We start from the raw sequence: 22,229 nt of genomic DNA, 5'->3' as shown, positions 1-22,229 counted from the left end.
TCAAATTGAGATAACAAGCCAGAAAATAAACTGTAGTCCTTACATTTCAGTTTATTTAAATAACAATAGTTTTGTTTATGTTCTGGAAATGGTGACTATGAATACAAGTATAATACAGTAAGCATTACAGTGGTTGAATAGTTACATAAATCCCCTTTGAGCTCACTTCAGTCTAATGACAACTCCAATATATACATTAAAATATATATAAATACAAGTTAAAAAGTTAATTATAACTCTCATTAGTTAAAAAATACTTCATAATTTGCATTGTTTAGTAGCATTTCAGCAGCAAAATACCGTTAGCTAACCCAATTAGCATCTCCTTATGTATCATATCTGTTTTGGTGGGAGTAAAGGAAATTGTGCAAATGACCTCAAATTATGATAATGAAGGTAAAAAGCCAAACCGGAATTCAGAACACTGAAATGCAAAAAAATAGGACAGATTGAAATAGACTTAATATTTCAGAGAAGACACTCCCTTTTCAAGGTTTAGCACTGAGCGGTTGAGTCATAGTCTGAACCGGTTCCCGTGGCTTAGTTTGTAGCAATTAGTACAGGCAGAGTGCAGGTTTTCTGGCTGCAGTGGAGCCATTTGATGAATTAATACATCGGGCGGCACAAGGAATGTCTCCAGAAGAACAAGAGCTGAGACTGTGTTCACATCCATATACGATAGAATCCCAGGACCACAGTGAGACAGGTGAACACAGAACCTACAGAGGACAGAAATAACTTGTCGTTTATTCTGTTTAAACTAAACTTTAGAACAAACTTCAGGCTGTTTTATTCTCAGCCAAATTATCACTGTACAGTTTTTATCGATTTAAAAACTCCTCTAGACTCATTAACGATTAATAACGTGGCAAGTTACCTGCGAGATACTTTATTGTATCCAATTTATGCGACTCTAACATGGTTTTCAAACCAGCAATTTCGGTGTCTATTTTCATGTTGGTCTGAGTTAAATGACGATCTTGCTCTGCCGTCTGTGAAACAAAATGGACAGGCTTCAGTCGGAGAGAATTCAGTCGCTGCACACTGTATTCACAGCATGTATACAAACCATTTCCATGATTTCAGTCCGTGTTTCCAGAAGCTTCTTTTCATTCTCTGCTTTCTGAAAATAGTAAAATAACATGGTTCAATGTGACAGGCAGAACAAAGAAAATTAAATGGCAGCAGATGGCTAAAAAAAAAACCCCAAAAAAACACTGACCAAGAGCTGTTGAAAAACCTTGTGTGTTTTCATGAATTCCTGCCATTATATCAGCCCTGTGTTCAACTAAACAGGCTTGTGTTTCCTACTGAGTAGGTTAATTGCGGCTCGATTGAAAATAGAATATTATTACATATACTTTTGTGACTTTTTTGTTTGGCCGTGGCTAAAAAAAAAAAAGGTTGGGAACTAAGGTATTTTTTAGTGTTTTACGATGTAAATGTATGTATTGATTCTTATTCTTTTTTTTAATTAATCTCATGCTCACCAGTTCCTTTACACGGCTTTTCTCCAAATTCATGTCCAAAATAGTGTCCGAGCGAACTTTGTTCATTACGTCCTGTAAGATGCCAAGCAACAAAAAATGGGTTTGTAAAGAAATTGGTGAATAAGATGATTATGATGAGATTCTTAGCATGACTATATAAAACACACGTGTGCTTTATATACAAAATAACTTACAGCCAGTTGGATCTTGAGCTGCATCAGCTGTATTTTGAGTTTCTAGACGAAATCACAGAAGAAAGAAAAATGTGGTAAGACGAATATGAAGTCAGTGAACTGAATAGTGAGCCCAAAAGCAACTTAATGCTAAAGCATGTACCTCATTCTCTGCCAGCAGAGTGGAGAATTCACTCTTCTCAAGGATTATCATGTCCTTCTTTACGGAAGCTATCTGAGACATGACGCGCTGCAGCATTATCTCCTGACAGACGTCAGACAAAACAAATTTGAGTGGTTTGAAAAGACGATTTTAAAAAATGTTTTTAACGTGAGCACAAAAAACGCAAATATTTTTAAAAGGGATAAAACTGACTTGATTTTTTAGTTCTGCCTGTTGGTGATAATTAAATAATGTTTAAATCAATAACATGCTAACTTACGGAGCCTTTAACAAAACATAACAAAAGAAGCTAATACATAAAACTTAAGTAAATTAATATTTCATACAATAAATATTGCCTAGTGACTTTTGTGCAGGCAGGAAGCCCGAAAATATACATCGAACAAACCTGCTGCACTTTGGTCACCATGTCAGCGTAGATGACATCCATGTTGGAGGTGGTCATTTTCAACAGTACCTTTACTATCACCTCAGATTGTTGGGTTGTGAAGCCTGAAATAAGCAAATACTATTGTTATTGAATGTTTATTTATTGTCAACACATATAATCAAGTACAAATTAAGCCGGAAAAAGACAGACAAACCATTTTCTTCGAGGAGCCGCACCACCGCGTGGGTGTCGAAAAACAGCCTCCTACCATCACAGTTGGGTATGTCTGGTTTCAGGTCATATTGGAACGTTCTGACGGATGTACTCAGCTCTGAAGGTTAATGGAAAGGTGACATATTAATTGTGTGAATTTGTGCCAGATATCATTAAGTTTCTGCAAGGAATGGAATTTCACTCCATTGCTCTATGGCTTAAAATTATTCGTTTATACCACCATCTGCTGGAAAGACTGGAGTACAGCGTGTTTATACAAAATAAGCGACCAAATGTGTCCCGAGCAGCAAAAAAAAAGAAAAGAAAAGAAAATGTGACATTTCTTACAGAGGTGGAGGGAGGCGCTGTTTTTCCATTATTTTCTCAAAACACTGCCAAATGTGGGCGAACGTTTCTATTGACAACACACAACATTAGGGGCTGACTTTAAAAAGAAGCTCAAACTGACTGGAAACAGTTCACTGTTGTTGACAGTTGACTTCATTTCACACAGACGTATTTTCTATAAGCAGTTGGTGTCCAAACTGAATGCCGTATCATGTTTTGGTTTCATTTTTTCATTCCTTAATTATTTCTGGGCCAAAATTCCGAACTAGTGATAATGAGAATATATATTTGTGAAATCACCGTTATAGTAATGGAAACTGACACATCATTAAGCACATTACGCGGTAACTAAAGACACAAAGACATAAAAATAAATATACACTTTTAAGAGTCAGGGTTTGCTGTAGTTAAGTTACCCCTCATAGACGTGTGAACCCCGGCAGAACGTTGACAGCTCTTCGGTCCAGCAGCTCCTCTCCTTCTCCGCTGCTCCTCTAATGCTTCAGTACAACGCTGAAAACAATGTGATGCGTTCACGGTTGTCAAGGTCGAAACGGTCGGTGTCACAATGTTCCGATTTAAGGCAGACGTCTCACACAATTTATTTTCCGGGTGGTTTAAAACAACAGTTTTAAGTCGGGAATGACACTGCTTCAACACCATGTTTTCTAACCGTAGCTCAAGCACTTCCGTCTGCTGAAAACTCCTGACAGTCCTTGTCAACTTCGTTAGACAAGTTAACAGCCGTTAGTGGAGGAAACGTTCGCTGTTTTTGTCTCTGGGGAGCCTTTCAAAATAAAGCGTATATTTTTTACCGGTACAAAGTAAGCCCAATTCCAAAATAAAATAACATTATAACAGCGCGCTAATATCGGGAAATAAGTACGTTCAACTAAACAATGATAAATAAATAAAATGGCACCCAGGATAATTCTTAGGAATTTAGTCCTTGTGAGTGATATAACTGTAAAACCACGGCATTCATTCTTAAAAATACGGATATTATAAATTACACAGGTGTAAGTGTGCATTAATAAATTAAACTAATTAGCACTGTTAAACTAATTAGCAGCTAATAAAAAAGGCCTTCTCAAATCAGGGGATACTTTAAAAATGAAAAGAATATTCATTTATTTTATCATAATCATGATAAAATGAAATATCAAAATTATCATGATGCAACAAGATAGCACACATTGGTGTTTGTAATTAGTTTATTGCTTTTAAATTTTAGAAAATGATACATTTTTTTGTTAAATGAACAAACCTTTTGCAGACATATTTTTTAAAAAATTTACTCTGGTTCTCTGCCATGTAAGTGCATATCTGTAAAAAGGGGGCGACACGGAGTTATATCGAAGGTAATACTCTGAAAAGCAGTGGCGTGGGGAAACCTAGCTTGGTCACAGAGAACAACAATTCTTAATTCAAAAGCAACAGATAGCATGGCTTGAAATTTTAGGGAAAAAATAAAGGTCTTCTGTTCACGAGGAGAATGTCCTGCTTGGAATTGATGGGGAAACATGCATTTTGTAATTACTGTTTAAAATATAGTTTAAAAAATCTTGCAATGTAGTCAGTTTTGCTGATATTATCCGTGCGCGTTAATGCAAACAAAAACTACAGAAACATGTGGAGGTTTTGATCATGAAAAGAAGACAATGCTGGCTGATAAGGCGGTTGCTAACAAAACAACGGCGAACAGCAGGAACAGCACAAGAACTTGACGGCGTGTGCACGGTGATTGGTTTCCCGGCTGCTCCTCATCCACCGAGAGCAGAGCCAGAGAGGCACTGTCAGGACTGCTCACCGGGTCTGGGTACTGCGGCCCGTGAGGTTCCACCATCCAGCGTAGCACGTTAACCTTCTTCTCCATGTCCTCGATCATGCGGTCAATGCGACAGATCTCCTGCTCCATGATGCCTTGCTCCTGGATCTCCAGGCCGGCTGCTGGGACTTGACTCTCAGCCTGGTTTAGGTCTGGCAGACTGAGTGCACGAGCTGCTACCTCGCTACCTCCCCCTGTAATACCCCCCCCCCCCAAAAAAGTTTGTTTTTATCTTTACTGTGATGAAATGCATGAAGTGAAATTGTGCAGGGATTTACCTTGGAAGCCATTTTGCACCAGTTTACTTTCACCATCCAGTGAGAAGATGGCGCTCATTCTGAAAACTTTGCACATGTCGACATGGAAGAGCTCCAGGCTGGAGGAGAACGCCACCCAGAGGAGCTCCATCTCCTTACGTTGCTCCTCAGGGAGGCTCTTGTCTCGCAGATGTAAAGTCAGGTGCTGGCAGATGGAGACGGACAACTTTTGGGCCTTCTCTCTTGTTTGTCGCAGTTCGTCCCGCAGCTGCAGGCTGTCCGTACACCCACCAACGCATGACGCCAAGTGTCTATAACACGCCACCACCTGTGTGGGTGACAACCGTCTTTTTAGGCAGGAGTAAATAAGAGCTAATTCGGCAACTGTTTGTTAACAATCATATTTACTATATAACTAATTACGTAAGTGGTTAAACCCAACCTTTTGACTCGTGACCCCATTTTGAGTCACGTATATCTGGCTACCCCAGATCATTTTTTTTTTTTTTTTTGAATGTAACTGAATTTAAACCGTGATTTTGTATTTAAAAAAAAAAATTAATGAGGACACAAACAATGAAAAAAATAGATTTCCCTAGAAAACAAAATGTACAAAAGAGATGTAGCGGATCAAGGAATTCCTTTTCAGCGAGAGTGCGTTTTTAGCCAGAGGGGCAAAGACATACCCTAGTGGTTGGTTCAGGATATTTTGACAATAAAAACGGCAGACTTTCTTAACAAAAACACTTTGCGACTTTGTAATGCGAACCTACGCTTTATTTCTGTCACATCTGTGTGATTGTAAAATAGAGACTTGGGTAATACGGATGAGAGACGTCGAAGAGGTTTACCTTTATCAAAGACTCCACCAAAGCCTCTCCATCAGCCAAAGCCTCGTCTTTACCGAGCGTACAATCATCTCCCACTTTGTTTTTTACAAGTGGCATGAGGAAGACTAGCGCAGAGTCTCAGATGTTGGTCGGCTGCTCCTTTTCACTTTTCAATCTGGTCGAAGACGCTTCATTCAGTCCGCAATTCAGCCATGAAGTACAGTCCTCTCCTGAAACTGAACTGCAGCTAAAACATTTTGTCTTTAGTCTTTAGAAAAGGAAACCTCAAAAAAAAACAAAACAGGATCAAGGTCAAAAGCAAATGTTTAAAAAAAAAAATTAAGTAACGAAAGACTTGAACAAGATGCTAATCCACAGACTGACCCCTCCGCTTTCAGGCAGACAGGGATGAAGAGCTAATCTCATTAAGTGCCACCGAGGGCAGATAGACTGAGAAGCCGCTGCTGTCGTCCCCTGTGACGGTGCTTTCACTGACCGCGAGGAGGGAAAACTCCACTCCTGGATACTCGTTCTGCTCAGAGATGCTGTACGACAAATACCGGCGTAAACAAGACATTTAGAAAACCCTAATTTTCACCGACCGAAAACCAAGATACGTGAAAGTGTCTTTGTCTCGGTATCTTTTGTGGATCACTCTCCCCTCGGGCTCCACGTTAATGGATGACCTGATTTGACCGGTCAGATGAAAGCTTCAGCCTGAATTCGCCGAGAATTCCCTTGCGTGATGTTTCTATAGAGCACGTAGAAAATGGTCAAAGGTCGACCACAAAGGGAGAATACATATAAAAATGTGAGCTTTGGCATTGCGTAAAGTCGGTGTAACAGAAATGCAAGTCTGATAATCAGAAAATTCCCAGAAGTGTCATTATTAAAAATTTTATTATAAAACCATTTACATCACAGATTTTCAGTAAAATATCATCAAGGCGAACAACGGTTTCATCACGGCTACGATATCGGCTGTTCTTAAGAACCATTTCAGTGGTGTGGAGTCCGGATCGTTTTTCTGAGTATACGATCCGACCCGTGCTTCCGTGGAGAGGTAACGGCGTCCTTGATGTTAGCGAGAAGTCCGCGCTTCGGCTTGGCCTTTTGGCTTAGGTTTTCCAGTTCCGCCTTGAGACAGGAAATCTCCTCGTCCTTCCCAGCAATCTGGAAACAGTGCGACGTCTTTGTTGGAGACCAAATAAAACCTCGAAGTGCCATTTTCTACCTTCGAAGGAACTAACCTTGTCGTTCGACCGCCTTTGAAGATCCTCTAGCTCGGCAGACTTTTTGACAAAGCCATCTCTGACCATCTGGAGTGTTTCGCTGAGATCCATCAATCTTTTCTCGAGGGACACGATTAACTGAGAAATAGAAATTTTACTGTTAGATTTTTTTTTAAAGGTACATTCAGTATATTGGGTATTTCCAGCCTCTGTACCTGCTGCTTATCCACACACATCTTCTCCACAACACACTTTTCTTTGTAAAGCCTTTTGTACCGTTCGTCCCCTGTGCAAGTATTAGCAGATTTGAGAAGTTAGGTTTTTTTTTTTGGTTGCCGTTTTGCAATGTAGTTTCATCTGATTGTTTTCTTGCCCAACTTTGAAAGGACATTTCAACAGACAAAATAATCACTTTTAAAACCCCAACAATAGCCATGACCTCTACAGCGCCCTCTACTTTTATGCAAAAAAACCTGGCTGTTGCTGCTCGGATGATTTAGTCTGGGACGAATGAGCCGTCGATGAGACAGCCGAGACTCCCGTCTTTTCCAACTCGGCCACTCTACGTTTCAGCGCCTACACAGAGAGCAAGAGTCAGATTATAATCTTGAACCAATACTTCGAGTGCAGTCATGGTCCTAGTCGCAAACAAACCTCCACTTTCTCTTCTTCGGCTATGAACTCGTCAATGGGCACGTAGTCGTCTTCCAGATTGTTCATGGCGCTCTGGTAGGCGTGTTCCTTGATGGCATCCTTGTACATCTCAAAAGTGTCCTCCAGCTTCTCTTGGTAGCGCTCCTTGAGCTCCTCTATCTGTCGACTTAACGTTGAGACTTTTATTCTCCCAAGCTTGACTGTCTTGTCGTTAAACCGATAACGCTCAACAAAAAAAAGAAACAGAGACGTACGCGTGGAGCTCTTCACTCTCCATGATCTGTTGAATCATTGCGTCTCCCATTTCCTTCCGAATCTCCATCTCCTGAGTCAGGTTCCTCCTCCTCTCGGCCAGGAGTTTTGTTCGGAGCATTTCGATCATATTTACGAGCTCCTGTAAAAGAGGTAGAAAAAAAAAAAACTGTAGGTAAGAAAAAAACAAAACAAAACTGGAACTCGGAGCAAGGGCCGTACATCTTGAGGCAGCATGGACATGTCGGCTTCATCCTCGTCATCTAGCAGTTCCTCCTCAGACATGTAGCTTTCCAGGTCCTGGTTGTCAATCATCCCACTCCTTACCAGGGGTTTTCCATCACGGCCGACCAGACATGGAGCCAGGGATGCCAGAGGTTTTTCTGGAATCACCTGCACCACCTGCCGATCAAAAAAGTCAGGCCGCCGGATCTGCAGACGTCAATTCAATTCATTTCTTCCACAGGCGTCACACCCACCTGTTTGGCAACGGCAGAGAATTTCATGACGTGAAGCGTCTCATCGTAGGTAGAAGCGCACTGATTAATGTTGACGATCATGGATGCTCGTCCCTTGCCGCAGAAGAAAGCCTGGAAGAGCTTTGTGAGTTTGCTCTCTCGGAAAGGAACGTAGCTGCTCTTGATTCTGAGGAAACCAGGATACATTGTTTTTTGTTTTTTTTTAACGCATGTGCAGAGTCTCTCTCTCTTTAATGCAACACTTTTACAGTATAATGTCAAATACTACACCGTCCGTCTGTTTGTTTGTTGCGAAGAGAGGTTTTTCCCAGGATGAGCAGGGAGTTGTTTATGTTGCCCGCTTCCTTCAACCTCTCACCAAACGTCTTGGTTTTGTTACATCTTTCAGAGCCGGCCAGGTCACACAGAGAAAACCTAATTATGATAATAAAAAAAAAAATGTTTAAATTACAAATTAAATGTTATTCCCAACCAGTGTGCTTTGAGTGGATCAGGTTTATCGTGGAAAGTTATGAGATTTTTTAAAACTATTTAGTGCAAAAAAAAAAAAAGTGTGTTATCCCGTGTGTGATAGTACTTTTCCACTAGGTGGTAGCAGAGGACTAAAAACAAAGACTCAGGGATTGGTGTGTCTTTCCTAAATTCCTGCAAGTATCTGTGCAGTGTTCTACTAAACAGGATCAGATTTCACACCAAATGAAATTTAAAGGCCATTATATTTCATTACATGTACTTTGTGACATTTTGGGTGTTTTACACTGTGGGATTTTTCTAATGTAACGATGTCATGACAATGTCATTCAAAGCGGACATTTAAGGTCAATAGGATGCGACAATACTGACTCAGATATCCTTTCAACTAAACCGTTTTCAATCTTCAGTAACTTCATTGTGAAGATGCTGTGGCTGTAGGGGAAAAAAAAAAAAAGTCAACTTTGGACAGGGGGGAAAAACAGAATGCAATGAGAGAAAAAAAAAAAAAAAAAGGTTTGCCTCCTGCTGGACGACTGATTCATCTTAGTGGACGCGGCACTTCTGTTTTTGTTACCAAACTGCAGCAGCTTGTTAGCGTCCGCTAGGCTTTGTATATTGATCCATCTAACATCTGCGAAGAAAATCAGCACAATTGTCATAACGTTTATATTGATCCATCTAACATCTGCGAAGTAAATCAGCACAATTGTCATAACGAAGTAATTATTAGCATTTTAGAAATTAAAAAAAAAAAAAAAAAATTCAAGGTTAACTTTGACTCTGACCTTTGACATACGCGTTTCCAGCGCCGTCATCGCACACGCGCAGAGCGGCACGTTTCTTGGTCTTGGTGCACAGAGAAGGTTGGAGCAGGTCGTACACACACTCGTTGTAGATTTCGAAAAAGGCCACCCATAACGCAAACTGGCTGCTGTTGAATTCTAGACGAACAGAGGAGGAATCATAATACGGATTTTTTTTTTAAATTTAAATTTAATTTAAAAAAAAAAAGGTCCGTGCTGATACCACTTTGATTGTAGGACAGAGAGGAGAATGAAAGCGTGGGAGAAGGACAGGCTGTGGACTCGGATAAGCTACTGGCCCTCTGATGTTCACCTTCCTAAAAATGAAGACAGACAGGTTTTGTGGTACGACTTTAACAAAGAATTGTGTTTACTTTGCAGATCGTGGGAAACATCCGTACAAAGGAATACCTCTTTGACTGATGCAAAAATGGCCGCCTTGGTGCTCCTCTCCTGTCTAACTTGATCAGGGTCCAGACATTGTACATCGTTCCTCAGGTAGGGCTTCAGGTCCATCCCTCCATACTGGTCACTGCCAATGTGCTGAAAGGTGGTGTCCAGCACCCGCGGGAGAATTCCCGGATCTTTCTGGGTCCCTCAAATGTCCAAAAAAAAAAATATATATATATATAGATATCACTTAGACTAGAGAGATTGGACGTTAGAAATTTCAACACCCTGATCTTATTTTCAAAAAAAAAAAAAATCACTTAGACTGAAATTGGAAGTTAGAAATGTCAACACCCTGATCTTATTTTCCTTTTACCTTGAATTGTAAAGGTTTTCCCAGCATTTGTTACACCGTAGCTGAATATTAGGGCGTTCTTTCCATCCAAGAAATCAGACGTTTGACTTTTGACCGTGTCCTCGTACAGCTGTGCCTGAGTCGTCTCTGGCCCAAAAATCTTAAAGCCAACCCGAGAAAAGTTACCACTTATTCTACAGGTATTTCAATCTTTGCGCCATCAAGATAAAACGTCATGAGGTGCAAACCTTTGAGAAAGAGAATTTGTGGATACTCTTCTCGCTGTTTTTCAGGGTGGCCGAACCCTTTGGTGCGTTCAGTGTCACCATCTGGCTGTTTTCAACCACCACGCAATCCTAAGAAATAACACACGCAGATTTAATATACTAAGAGTGAGCGGTAATGCAGCTTTTTTTTTTTAAGAGTGAGCGGTAATGCAGCTTTTTTTAAAATATTTTGGATCTAAAAAGAGCTAAAGTGAGGGCTTTTCCCCCAAAGTTGTATATTAACAAGTTTGTCATCAGATTTAGTTTCACCTGGTCTTCGTGGTCAGACAGCTCCTCTTTAGAGAAAGGCCTGACTCTGAGGTAAACTCTCATGGTCTGCTGCTCTGCAACACCAGCCTCTTCACTCTTGAAACGTGAGACGATAGTTTTAGTTTCGCACATTATTACATTCCCAGATATTCCAAAATAATTGTAGCTTTGGTTCAAATTACAGCGAGTCTAAGGTGTGTTTGTGTGAAAACTTTACCTCCTGGGGTGAAGAGTTTTCAGGAGGAGCCTGACAAGTCAGGTCCATGTCCATCGGCTGATGAATACTTTCCTCTGACACTGTACTCATGTTGAAATAGTAGAGCTGTTGTTTTTTGTTTTTTTTTTGTCTCAACAGGTGATCATGACAACCTCTCCAGGCAGCTCCAGCGATGTCCTACTTCAAACTATCAGGAGCAGCTGGCAATCAGTTTTAATTGAAGGCAGGTGAGAAGCTGAGCCAATCATGAGCAGAGCTCCGTGTGTCGCGCTAAGACGTTGCACCTTTTTATACATGATAACAAAACTGTAGGAACCAGTGAATTGAATTAAACGACTTATTTATTTATATCATAGATGATGACGGTTCATGTGTAATGTGTTAAAAACCATGGCTTAAACCAACGAGACAACGAAAGGTAGCTATGTCGTTGTTGTCAATACAATTCTATTTTAAATAGCCTAGCTATAGCATAGCTCATACTTATAGGGGAGTTTCATTTTAATTCATGAGTTTCCAAGTGCAGGTTTCATCAATGACATTAATATGTATATGTTAATGAGTGCAGCAGTTAATGCACAGATGATGTCTGTATATTTAAATTTAAACATTATGGTATACAGTATGCATGGAGATATTACTAATACTTTTGGTACGTTACATTTTTGTAAGTTTCAATTATAAACAAATATCCTTTGTATATTCTGAATAGCTTATTATCTCATACAATTTTATACACCAACTGTAGCTTATAGGTTCAGCTTACAGCCTCTTGTACTACCAGGTGAACTTAAGAGAATCTGCAAATTTATAACAGATATAAAACTTGATATTTGTGCATATTGTCATTATTTACTACCAGTGTTCAAATTTAAGTTCACAAGTTATCAGACCTAAAGCTAAAGCACAACTCAGGACAAACAAACATTCCGTTTCCACAACTTGTTTATTAAAACATCTGCATGTTTATGCGTCTGCGATGGTAACCTCAACCTCTACACCAGGTTCAATGCTGATGGAGGTGATCTGCTTCACAATTTCAGATGGGCTGTGCAGATCGATAAGGCGCTTGTGGATCCTCATCTGGAAGCGATCCCAGGTTTTGGATCCCTCACCGCAAGGAGTCTTCCTGGTGGTAATGCGCAGGGTCTGCGATAGAGAAAAGAAATATTGAGTCAACTTAACACACGCTAACACATTGATGTATTGAATACTGCTCCTGTGTTATCATCAACATTACCTTGGTGGGCATGCGGACAGGTCCCTTCACCTTCAGGTTCTTCTCCTTAGCACCACGGATCAAGTCTGCGCAAACTAGTGGAGTGATTGAAAAATAGTATTACTTCACAATTGCCAATATATGTTAATTGATAAAAATTAATACATGTTTGGCTCAGAATAGCGTATGAAGTCATCACGGTTGATCACAAAAAAAGTTTGTCCTCATTGCTCACAAAATGTTTATTCGTGGCAAATTTAGTTTGAATGTACATACCCTTCTCCAGGGACTTCACGTTGCGACTGGTGAGGGTGATACGGATGCGATGGATGGCAACCTCAGTCTCCACAGGTGCCTTACCGGTGTCCTTGAAAGCCTATTTATGGAAAACACATGTTAATTGCTAATGTCTGATTATTTGGATACCGAGGTCTTCGTGCCAGTTATAGTTTGTTGTACAACAAGTTGAACAAATAAGTTAAGCAAACTACACACATTTATTATCATAATAATAATTTATTATCATAATAATAAGATTAGGTTACCGAGGTCTTCGTGCCAGTTATAGTTAGTTTATAAAACAAGTTGAACAATTAAGTTAAGCAAACTACACATCCATTATCATAATACACTCCAAAAATTAGGCCCCCTTTTCAGGGCAGATCGTGGTGTTTCTAATGCAGATTTATGCAAAAACATCAACAAGGTATAGTGTTTTAACACTTCAGTACAACCCTGATTAAGCTAGCTATCGGTGCTAATGCTAGCCATGAAACTACAAACCGTTTAAAGCTTTAAGATATCGCTCGAACGGCATTAAAATAACCGCAAAGTAAATAATGTGCATATTTTAAAAAATACATACCATTTTTATTATTCCTGACCGACTTATTCGGGAAACAATGACGCGAACAGCGGTGAGCCAGGAACAAGCACCAACAACGTGGTTAGCACTTAAGAAAAAAGAGACAGAACATCCGCCAGTCGCGCAATATGTACCCTACATCCGGGTCCCTCGGTCCAGCTCTTCTTCAGTGTACTACCATAAACCAAAACTCCATAGTGCCACCTCCTGGAGATTATAATATATAACATGTTTTACTTTAACGACTAGAGGGCAGTGTAAACGGCGCCAAAACAATCAAAGTTGAACATTATACCAATATTGTGAGTTCTTGCAATTTTTTTGAGAACTTCCCGTCTTCTTATTTGCACCTTGGGGTCAATGAGCGGAGGAATAATAAGTATAAAAACTACTACTAAAAAGTGTTATTATTTAATTAATTATGTGTGAGCATGCTAGGTAAAAATACAACAACGTAGCCACACAAGTTTTAATTCTGCTACTCCGACTTGTGCTTCGAATTACTGTTGCTTGCTAAGACATCCCCTTCGTACCCACTTCGCGAACTTTGTTTTGAAAGTTAGTACGGAAGTTTTGGGATTCTCGCAACTTCTACAGAATAAAAGTAACGGAACCGGGGCAGAGCCGGTGCTGCAGGTTGCCAGAGAGTTGTTTTGTTGCTACAAGTATTTTTCGCCAGTTCTTATGAAAACGGAAGGGTTTCTGAACAGAAATAGAATAACCCTTTGATGAAGAAAAGGTACATTTATAGGGGAAAAAAAGGAAGAAGAGGACTTTCGTCAAACCGGATATTAAACTTTATTTTCACCGTGCGTCATGATTTCTCAACACAGGCCGCCGCCGACTGACAGGAGAAACTTTTGGACTGTGGATGAAATGAACAGCACAACAATGGAGACGGAATAACACCGAAGAAGAAGAAGAAGAAGAAGTCATGAGTTTCGGTGTCCCTGCGGATTCTCTGCTGCTTTTCCGTGCCTGTGACGAGGGCGACTATGAGACGGCTCGCAGCATCCTCGAACCCGGGGCTTCGAAGGAGTCGGGGCGGCAGAGCAGGCTGCGGTCAGAAGCGTTGTCGGAGTGCAGCGCCGCGGTCATGTTGTCTCTGGTTCCGGTGGACTGCACGGACGAGGAGGGGAACACCGCCCTGCAGTTCGCCTCGGCCAGCGGCCACGAGAACCTGGTCCGCTTTTTGCTTCGGAAGGGAGCCTCGGTGGACAGCCGGAACAATTACGGCTGGACTCCGCTGATGCAGGCGGCGAGGTGGGCTGTGGTATTTGTTCTCACCAAACTCCATTTAAATTATACTTATTTAACATAGGGTAGCATGAACCAGAAGCAACTCTCCAGTTTATTTCAATGTTGTTTCAGTACTGTCAGCAGTAAAAATGTAGTGTATATATATGTATATATATATCTCACTTATTATTCAACACATCTGCCATTGTGTCATTCGAATATTTTATTACTGTAAGAAGTCAAATGGCTGTTCATTTTAGATATTTGATTGGGTTTTCTGGTATTTAAATCACTGCTCAATCATTAACAAAATAAACATGGAATTGTTTCAGTTCTTACTTTTCATTTGCTCATTTATTGTCTCTGCTCTCATTTCTTCTTCCAGGTTCGGTCATTTGACAGTTGCCCACATCCTCTTGGAGAATGGAGCTGAAATGAATGGCAGGAACCGGCTGGGCGCGAGCGTCCTGACTATGGCGGCCCGTGGCGGACACACTCACGTCGTGAAGTTGCTCTTGGAGAGCGGAGCGTACGTTGACGACTACGATCACCTGGCCGTCACCGCAGAAGTCGTCTCCAATGGCAATAACAACAACAGCTGCAGGTTTTTGTCCGTTCCAGTGTGTAGTTTAGAGATTGTTTTTTTAAAAGCAACTGGTTTTGATTATTGCCCCCCCTTCCCTCCAACTCCATCCCACACCACAGCGCAGCAGGTTTCGGAGGCTCTGAAGGTTGTCCTGAAGTGGGCAGCATCAGGGAGTTTATGGACATCACAGCTCTGACGGTCGCGTCCCAGCATGGTCACGAGGCCACGGTGCGTCTGCTGTTGGAGTGGGGTTCCGATGTCAATTTTTCCCAGAAAACCACTGGCTGGGGACCACTGATGACAGCGACTCTCAGCGGGAAGGTAAATTCAGGGATGGCAGTTTGGTCAGAGACACAAAAAAAAAGATCAGATGGTACATTTGGTTTTAGCATCGTCTCAGAAATGGAATAAAGATTAGAGACATTGTGTGTTTTCAAGGTGGCTGTGGCTCAGCAGCTAGTGGAACGTGGCGCTGACCCCGACCGTGTCAACGTTCTGTCCAAGACGGCCTTTGAACTGGCAATGCAGCTGAAGCAGAGGGACATCAAGGCCTATCTGGACTCCATCACCACCGTCCGACCCCTGACAGGTGGGTCGGCGTTTTAAAGGTGTATAACGGCACGGTCGCAGCAGGAGTGCTGCTGTACCAAGTTTACAGCATAGATACTTGGTATGTTATGATAATGATATTATATTATATTATATTATTTAATATATAATATAATATTATATTATGATATTATATTATGAACATATTATAATATGTTATGATAATAAGGTATTATTATCATAGGTAGATAATATATAATAAAATATAATATTATGAACATATTATAATATGATAATATGTTATGATAATGTATTATTATCATAGATAGATAATTTATAATAAATTATAATATTCTTTTATGATATTATATTATGAATATATTATAATATGATAAAAACGTATGATAACTTGGTATGTGGTTCTGTGTGCAGTCAAACCAAAACAGGTTCTCCGAATTGCACCACCTCTTTTTTAAAATTATATATTTTTTTTTTGTTTGTTATATATATTTTATTTTTATTCGTTGAGAATGGGAGAGCAATTTTTTTTTGCAACAGATTAAGTTATAGGTGAGTATTCTTTCGTTATTGAATCAATTATTATTATTTTTTAATATATGTAATATTTATTTTTAAACATCCTTAATTTTATATAAATTAATTAATTTAGATAGTTGTACATTAGGTATCATTTAATTTGTTGCAGCACTAAAGTGAGAGTAATTCCCACTGTGTCTCTGCTGCTTTGATGCTGACTCGCTTCTACACACTCTCCCTTTCTCTTACATTTTTCTCCATAGACGACGAGAGGAGAAGACCAGACGTATTCAGCGCCCTTAAGTTAGGTAAGTTACAAGTTTCGTTTCCAGCTTATTCTAACTAGCTAATCGTTTTTTTGTGTGTAATGTATCAGTTTACTTTTTTTTTTATATCAGGGAATTTCCAGCTAGTTAAAGAGATCTTGGAGGAGGATCCCAGTCAGGTGAATTCCTCCAACCAGGAAGGAGCTTCACCTTTGATGATGGCGGCAGTGTGCGGCCAGTTAGAGGTGGTGCAGCTGATAGTGGACAAGAATGCAGACATAGACAAACAGGACGGGGTCCATGGCTGGACTGCACTAATGCAGGCGACGTATCATGGGTTGGTCATTTTTTGTCCTATTACCGTGTATTTGCATTTTGGTGAATGTGTTTTTATGGTCATTTGATCGTGTCATTATGATTGTATTGTCTGCGTTGCTCCTCCAACAGCAGTAAAAGTATCGTCAAATACCTGCTGGACCAAGGAGCGAACGTCAACCTTCGAGCTAAGAACGGATACACAGCATTCGATCTGGTTATGCTGCTGAATGACCCAGGTATGAATACATTAAAAGTTTATATTTTAATTACTACAATATGTGGATTAGCGTTAACTAAAGGTCAGCGTTAAATTTTTACCAAAAATATTTAAAAATATTTTCATCACTAATTTTGTCCTAATGTACTTTTTTTTCCCTCTGTGTGTTGGCTGTTGTCAGACACTGAGCTGGTGCGTCTGTTAGCATCAGTGTGTATGCAGGTAGATAAGGACAAGTCAAAACACCGCAGCAGAGCCGCGATGACTCGCTCCAAAAGCCGTCAGTCCCTCAACAACATCCCGGTGCCACCCGACGACAAGGGAGGTCTAAAGGTCAAAGAGAAGCCAAGTCTCTGTTTAGATAAATATATTATAATGTATTATATATTTGCAATATATTTCCCAATATTTATAATTAAATATTGAAAAAAAAAACCTAACATGTTATATGTCATTTGTTCTAGTCCTGGTGGAGTCGAATGTCAAATCGGTTCCGGCGCCTGAAGTTGACTCACACCCTGAGACACGGCCTCTCCTCCAATCGCTTGGCCCCATTCCCTGATGATGCGGACGCTTCTCTGGATACTACGATGAAGGCCCATCAGAAGCCTACTGCGTTGCCCAACGGCACGCTGGGACCTACACCTCCGCTCGGAGGAAGTGATGTCAGCGCAGTCTGGGCCGTGAAGACTAAAGATCCAGGTGAGCCGCAGTAGCAAGATGATCTGAAAACCAGAATTAGAAAATGTTTTGTGTATACTGTATTTACATCCTAAAAAAAATGTGTATACTGTATTTACATCCTAAAAATATATACTGTATATTTAAAAAAACAAGTATATTTTTGACTTGTTTAATTTAAACAATAAGTAAACATTTCCACTAAAAAGAAGGTTTTCGATTCTGTTTCTAGGTGTTTGCAGGTCCAACTCGGAAAAGGAAGACTTTCTCATAACCACAATGGTGAGAATATATGTTTTATAAGTGTTTACATGTTTTCAAAATATTCAAAAATATATGTTAATCAAATCTTTACTAAACAGTTTTTGAATCAAAAATAATTTGTGTCAAGTTTAGCAATGTTTATGTGTGAAAGTAGGTCAAATATATTTACTTATACCACACGAGTTGGTACTACAAATGTACTACATTTACGTCATAAATACATTATATTCCTATAGTCAGTCATATTTACCAGCACAAACTCGCAGAAATCAACACGTGTTTTGACCTTTTGTTTGATGTCACCGTCCTTGGGGTCGTGACCCCATGTGGGGCGATGGCTCAGTAGCTCGTCTTTGGGGTCACCAGAAAATTTGTGACATCATAATGATTGTCACGAGCCAAAAAATGTTGAGAACAACTGCCCTGGTCACCAGAAAATTTGTGACATCATAATCATGGTCACGAGCCAATGAATGTTGAGAACAATTACCTTAAAGTCTATTCTGACATTTGAAATTTTAATCATTTTAAACCATGTCTGTTCTGGTTCCTTCTGAAGTTAAGGAGCGGTGCACCCTTGACCCGACTGCCCAACGACAAACTGAAAGCGGTGATCCCTCCTTTCCTGCCGCCGTCCAACTTTGAGCCGTGGAACTCGGATCGTTCGCGCCTCCTCCGGGAAGGAAAGAGCGAAGCGCCCCGTCTGCCCATGCCGCCGCAGAGAAAACTCAACAGCAGCGGAAACTCGGACATTGTAACTTTGTTTGTTTGGTCGATAGAATGTTTCCATCATTGTTCTGTTTAATCTGCGAACGTCGATAAGTCATTTCGCCGTTCCTTCGTTCAAACAGACATCCGTCAGCCGTGTGGTCAACAGGTCCATTAAGTTTGCCAGCATTCCAAAGGGGCCTTCCTCCTCCTCGCCCTCTAACTCTGGACACTACCACTCTCCTCACTCCTCTGGCGGCGCCAATGGCGTAGCAGGTCTCAGCAGGGACTCGCACAACCGCTCAGGTTCACACAAAACACTCGCTTTGCCAAATTTCATGATTTCACGTCTTCTATGATCTGTAATGTAACGCTTTCTCTATCCACAAGGGGGCAGCGCAGACAGCGTCCTTTCCCAGATCGCAGCCCAGAGGAAGAGAGCGGCGGGCATCATCGACGTGAAGGTTCAAGCTCCAGAGAAACAGCACAGCCCATCTCAGAGCCAACCCCAGACCCCAGCTCCGACACCCAGCCACCCACAGCCCGATGTCAGCCTCCCTGACACGCCCGCCCACACCAGCCTGGTCCACTCGGAGGTCCATTCCAGGAGGGTGCGTGTTCGAGTTCTGTGAAACGATGTTCTGTTGCTGGCTCTGTCGCCGTGTTAAGCGGCGCTTGCTGTCATATTCCCTTGCAGAAGATTGAACTCAAAAAGAGACCTCAGTCGGGGAACTCCTCCACCTCCAAGAGCACGTCGCCCACACTGACCCCTTCCCCTTCGCCCACGCCGAAGCCTCCAACTGGGCCGGGAGACTCTCTGTCCTCGGCGTCTTCCCACCCTCGCTCCAAGAGCAGCGGAGGGTCCAGCAGTGGGACCATTACAGATGAAGGTAATAACGCTGGTTAAAGATGTTTGTTTTTTTAGTAACCGTGCTCCTGTGTGGTTTAGGTTCAGCTATAGATAGGGGGCGATATTTTGTTTTAAATTATTTTATTGGGATTTTTTTTTTTTTTTTTTTGCAGTTCCAGTTAGGATTATTTCAAGATTTGTATTTATAAAAGTAGCAAAGAGCCAGGACATTCAGTCTGTCCATGTCAAGTGCTTTACCTTCCTGGGCCACATGGTGGCGGAGTTTTGCTATTTCTGATTGCCATCACTCACTTAGCTTACAACTTTAAACAGTTCAACTGTTTATATAGTTACTCACCACCAGCAGCGTCTGTTTTTGGTAGGGATGTAATCACGATTAATCACGATTAAAAACATTTCTAAATGGGACATTTTTACCTGTATGTTGATGGAACAGAAAGACATGTGTTTTCACTCCTATTTTTTATTAGTCTCTAATACAAATAATGGAATTATTTATATTGAAAATGTCAAGAAATATGTACAAAAGTATAACCTTAAAATATCAGCGGTACACTTACTCACTAGCCTGTGCTCTGAGAGGCTGGTCTGACACAAACACACATGGGTGTTGAGATGATATTTTTAGCTCCAGCACCAGGTTTTCCCACAGTGTGTGCAAATAACACTGTGCGATAAGTGGGTGGAAGTGCGTGTAATTCTGCCCGTACACAAAAATAAATGAATCTGATTTATGTTCCTAACTTATTTAACACAATTAGTACTTGATTTTCTCCATCTAAAAAAAAATTTTAAAAACATTTATTTTGACAAAATGACCCATTTAGACCACTCTACACAGTAATGTTTTTTAAAAAAAAAACAAACAAATTTAGACCACTCTACACAGTAATGTTTAAAAAAAAAAACAACACTTAAATAACTTACTCCATGTGGTAAGTTCTGGCCCTGGCCTCAGATGATGTGATTATTTCATCTTTTGATATACAGATGAGCTGTCTAGTATCTTGAAGAAGCTGTCCCTGGAGAAGTACCAGCCCATATTTGAAGAACAGGAGGTATTCTTTTTTTTTTTTCTTTCCTTCTTTCCTTCTTTTGTGTCCAAAACAATGTTCTCCGGCCTTAAAGCCTTCGTGAGTTATTGGTTGCCAGTGCAAAGGACACTGTTTTCCCAACAGTACGTCACCGACCCGCAGGGTCAGGCAGTGCACTACGACCTCACGGAGCAGAACGGCGTGCTTGGTAAAAATTGATGACAGTATTCGTGTACTCGGTTTTCGTCCTCTCTTTCTAGGTGGATATGGAAGCGTTTCTGACTCTGACAGATGGAGACCTGAAGGAGCTGGGCATTAAAACAGATGGACCGAGACAACAGATTTTGGCTGCTATATCTGAGCTCAACGCTGGGAAGGTACGACATTGCAGTGTTTTAATGTTTCCGGTATGTTTTCTGTAGGTCGGAAGAAGTTTGTTTTATATCGGCATTTTGAGTGAATATTTTCCCAATAAATCATGCTGATATTACAGCCTTCTTTTATTTATTTTGTCCAGGGCAGAGAAAGGCAAATACTTCAGGAGACCATTCACAACTTCCAGTCGTCATTTGGCAGCAGCGCCAGTAACTCCAGACAAGCGGGCGAACCGCGCTGTGAGTGTCCGAGCTGTGTTAGAGACGACGAAGCGAATTATAAAATCAAACAAAAAAATTAAATTTTTTTTTTTTTGCTTTTTTCACTTCTCTTAAAAAAAAAAATTTGTGCTTTTTTCACTTCTCTCCCATCATCAGCTCCGACAGGTTGGATGAGGCACCAGGTTCGTTCATCCAGCAAAAGGTAGCCGACGAGCCAGGCGCCCATTGAGGTGAACACCAAAGGTACATAACACATACTGTAAGGAACGAATCGCTGGGAGATCTGAAATCAAGACTGAAAATGAACTGGAGATCTGTGGAGCCCAATGTGGGATTATTCTAAAAACAAAACAAAAACTGCCTTAAAGTTTTTCTCTCCGCATGTGAGATTGTGACTAAACAGGGCTGGACATCAGTATTCGGTGTGTGTGACAGGTTACAAGGTGAGTGAGTATGGAGTGTGAACATGTCGGGTTTTGTACCGTTAATGCACAAAGTCAGGTCAAGGGTGGAGAAAAAAAAAATTCTAAATTCTCATTGGCTACGACCGGAGGGAAGAACAGAAGGGACGCTGGCCCGAGCCTTTTTACATTATCCTGTACTCTTGGACGTCTTTCACTTTGTGTGTGTCTCGAATTACTGGCCGACTGTGTAAACAGATGATTTTTCAGATGATGACGCAATAAGCCAATGCTTTTTACGGTCGAGGATCCTGTTGGACTCGAGACGAGCAACAATATTGGCTGAACCAATATCTGGGAGTATTTTACAAGCGGTATAAATTTAGTTAGAGAAAAAAAAAAAAAAAAAAAAAAAGGTACGCTGAGTAATACTTTCCACTGAGCCCGTTTGATGTTTGTGCCTTTGGCTGCAGCGGTAAATGTCTGCTCCTTTTACAGACAGATGCTGTAAAGCCACAGTATATCATCCCGCTGTATCAGGTACGTAAGCGTAAGCGATGAGCCGGGTTCAGTTACATTCAGAGATGACCTCATGTTCTGTTCGGTTGTGGAGGAAACGCGAATAAACACAGCGAGCTGCTCGTTCACGCGCCCCGCGATTTGAGAAACGCTGCGTTAACCGCTGATGAGAATCACACAAGTCGAAGGTGTAACTTCACAAAAACAAAAAGACATTTTTATTTGGTATTTGGCAAAATAAATTTTTTTTTTTCTTTTTGCTGTATTTTATTAG

The 22,229-nt window shown here is 40.8% G+C and overlaps 6 protein-coding genes and 1 non-coding gene across 9 annotated transcripts in view; 2 read left to right on the top strand and 5 right to left on the bottom strand.

Moving 5' to 3' along the window:
- Nucleotides 1–22,229, top strand: part of mkxa (mohawk homeobox a) — a 1,121,182-nt gene that overhangs the window by 866,668 nt on the left and 232,285 nt on the right. The gene's annotated exons all lie outside the window — the stretch shown is intronic.
- On the bottom strand, nt 34–3,571 carry mcur1 (mitochondrial calcium uniporter regulator 1). Its single transcript, XM_008307709.3, has 9 exons — nt 3,195–3,571; nt 2,432–2,548; nt 2,236–2,339; nt 1,827–1,928; nt 1,685–1,726; nt 1,491–1,562; nt 1,070–1,123; nt 878–992; nt 34–719 (listed from the first exon to the last, which is right to left on the bottom strand). Exons 1-9 carry the CDS (start codon nt 3,439–3,441, stop codon nt 664–666), a joined length of 909 nt encoding a protein of 302 aa, XP_008305931.1. The 5' UTR covers nt 3,442–3,571; the 3' UTR covers nt 34–663.
- On the bottom strand, nt 3,686–6,467 carry rgs9bp (regulator of G protein signaling 9 binding protein). The gene is made up of 3 exons (XM_008307717.2): nt 5,715–6,467; nt 4,885–5,191; nt 3,686–4,800 (listed from the first exon to the last, which is right to left on the bottom strand). Exons 1-3 carry the CDS (start codon nt 5,808–5,810, stop codon nt 4,424–4,426), a joined length of 780 nt encoding a protein of 259 aa, XP_008305939.1. The 5' UTR covers nt 5,811–6,467; the 3' UTR covers nt 3,686–4,423.
- LOC103377069 (kinesin-like protein KIF20A) lies at nt 6,575–11,297 on the bottom strand. The gene is made up of 18 exons (XM_008307710.3): nt 11,086–11,297; nt 10,869–10,964; nt 10,581–10,688; nt 10,354–10,492; nt 9,999–10,183; nt 9,811–9,904; nt 9,570–9,725; nt 9,304–9,415; nt 9,154–9,216; nt 8,581–8,724; nt 8,311–8,476; nt 8,054–8,233; nt 7,834–7,973; nt 7,580–7,745; nt 7,399–7,501; nt 7,141–7,211; nt 6,944–7,063; nt 6,575–6,866 (listed from the first exon to the last, which is right to left on the bottom strand). The coding sequence occupies exons 1-18, from the start codon at nt 11,173–11,175 to the stop codon at nt 6,693–6,695; spliced, it is 2,307 nt and encodes a 768-aa protein (XP_008305932.1). The 5' UTR covers nt 11,176–11,297; the 3' UTR covers nt 6,575–6,692.
- On the bottom strand, nt 12,013–13,312 carry rps20 (ribosomal protein S20). The gene is made up of 4 exons (XM_025054747.1): nt 13,170–13,312; nt 12,581–12,680; nt 12,326–12,399; nt 12,013–12,234 (listed from the first exon to the last, which is right to left on the bottom strand). Exons 1-4 carry the CDS (start codon nt 13,170–13,172, stop codon nt 12,052–12,054), a joined length of 360 nt encoding a protein of 119 aa, XP_024910515.1. The 5' UTR covers nt 13,173–13,312; the 3' UTR covers nt 12,013–12,051.
- Nucleotides 12,472–12,538, bottom strand: LOC112486898 (small nucleolar RNA U54). The gene has a single exon (XR_003049466.1). It is a non-coding gene; the product is annotated as a small nucleolar RNA U54 (small nucleolar RNA).
- anks6 (ankyrin repeat and sterile alpha motif domain containing 6) lies at nt 13,376–21,851 on the top strand. Of its 2 annotated transcripts, none has more exons than XM_008307706.3 (19): nt 13,376–13,471; nt 14,003–14,432; nt 14,794–15,012; nt 15,114–15,315; nt 15,433–15,583; nt 16,344–16,388; nt 16,479–16,683; nt 16,794–16,900; nt 17,063–17,214; nt 17,346–17,583; nt 17,795–17,844; nt 18,386–18,580; nt 18,678–18,840; nt 18,925–19,145; nt 19,232–19,424; nt 20,396–20,463; nt 20,700–20,816; nt 20,957–21,053; nt 21,192–21,769. In XM_008307706.3, exons 2-19 carry the CDS (start codon nt 14,104–14,106, stop codon nt 21,239–21,241), a joined length of 2,802 nt encoding a protein of 933 aa, XP_008305928.1. In that variant the 5' UTR covers nt 13,376–13,471; nt 14,003–14,103; the 3' UTR covers nt 21,242–21,769. The 2 variants fall into 2 exon arrangements, with proteins under 2 accessions (XP_008305928.1, XP_008305927.1); XM_008307705.3 differs by lacking the exon at nt 13,376–13,471 and adding an exon at nt 13,516–13,908 and having other exon boundaries at nt 21,192–21,851.

This window comes from Cynoglossus semilaevis, chromosome 3 (assembly GCF_000523025.1).
Source record: "Cynoglossus semilaevis isolate Cse_v1.0 chromosome 3, Cse_v1.0, whole genome shotgun sequence".
Lineage (NCBI taxonomy): Eukaryota > Metazoa > Chordata > Actinopteri > Pleuronectiformes > Cynoglossidae > Cynoglossus > Cynoglossus semilaevis.
Note: the sequence above shows the minus strand (reverse complement) of the source record. Positions and strands in the feature narration are given on the sequence as shown.

Excerpts from the sequence above, each read along its gene's own strand:
- mcur1 (XM_008307709.3), bottom strand. The coding sequence starts at position 3,441 with ATGGTGTTGAAGCAGTGTCATTCCCGACTTAAAACTGTTGTTTTAAAC. Across the intron at positions 2,549-3,194 it reads GGTTCACACGTCTATGAGGG|AGCTGAGTACATCCGTCAGA; the intron begins GTAACTTAACTA and ends ATTAACCTTCAG. Across the intron at positions 1,727-1,826 it reads CTCTGCTGGCAGAGAATGAG|AAACTCAAAATACAGCTGAT; the intron begins GTACATGCTTTA and ends GATTTCGTCTAG.
- rgs9bp (XM_008307717.2), bottom strand. The coding sequence starts at position 5,810 with ATGCCACTTGTAAAAAACAAAGTGGGAGATGATTGTACGCTCGGTAAA. Across the intron at positions 5,192-5,714 it reads TGGTGGAGTCTTTGATAAAG|GTGGTGGCGTGTTATAGACA; the intron begins GTAAACCTCTTC and ends TCACCCACACAG. Across the intron at positions 4,801-4,884 it reads GGTGCAAAATGGCTTCCAAG|GGGGAGGTAGCGAGGTAGCA; the intron begins GTAAATCCCTGC and ends GGGGTATTACAG.
- LOC103377069 (XM_008307710.3), bottom strand. The coding sequence starts at position 11,175 with ATGAGTACAGTGTCAGAGGAAAGTATTCATCAGCCGATGGACATGGAC. Across the intron at positions 8,234-8,310 it reads TCTCTGCCGTTGCCAAACAG|GTGGTGCAGGTGATTCCAGA; the intron begins GTGGGTGTGACG and ends TTTGATCGGCAG. Across the intron at positions 7,502-7,579 it reads CCGAAGAAGAGAAAGTGGAG|GCGCTGAAACGTAGAGTGGC; the intron begins GTTTGTTTGCGA and ends CTCTCTGTGTAG.
- rps20 (XM_025054747.1), bottom strand. Across the intron at positions 12,400-12,580 it reads CGTGAAGTCCCTGGAGAAGG|TTTGCGCAGACTTGATCCGT; the intron begins GTATGTACATTC and ends TCACTCCACTAG. Across the intron at positions 12,235-12,325 it reads CTGTCCGCATGCCCACCAAG|ACCCTGCGCATTACCACCAG; the intron begins GTAATGTTGATG and ends TCTCTATCGCAG.
- anks6 (XM_008307705.3), top strand. The coding sequence starts at position 14,104 with ATGAGTTTCGGTGTCCCTGCGGATTCTCTGCTGCTTTTCCGTGCCTGT. Across the intron at positions 16,684-16,793 it reads ATGCAGGCGACGTATCATGG|CAGTAAAAGTATCGTCAAAT; the intron begins GTTGGTCATTTT and ends CTCCTCCAACAG. Across the intron at positions 19,425-20,395 it reads TGGGACCATTACAGATGAAG|ATGAGCTGTCTAGTATCTTG; the intron begins GTAATAACGCTG and ends TTTGATATACAG.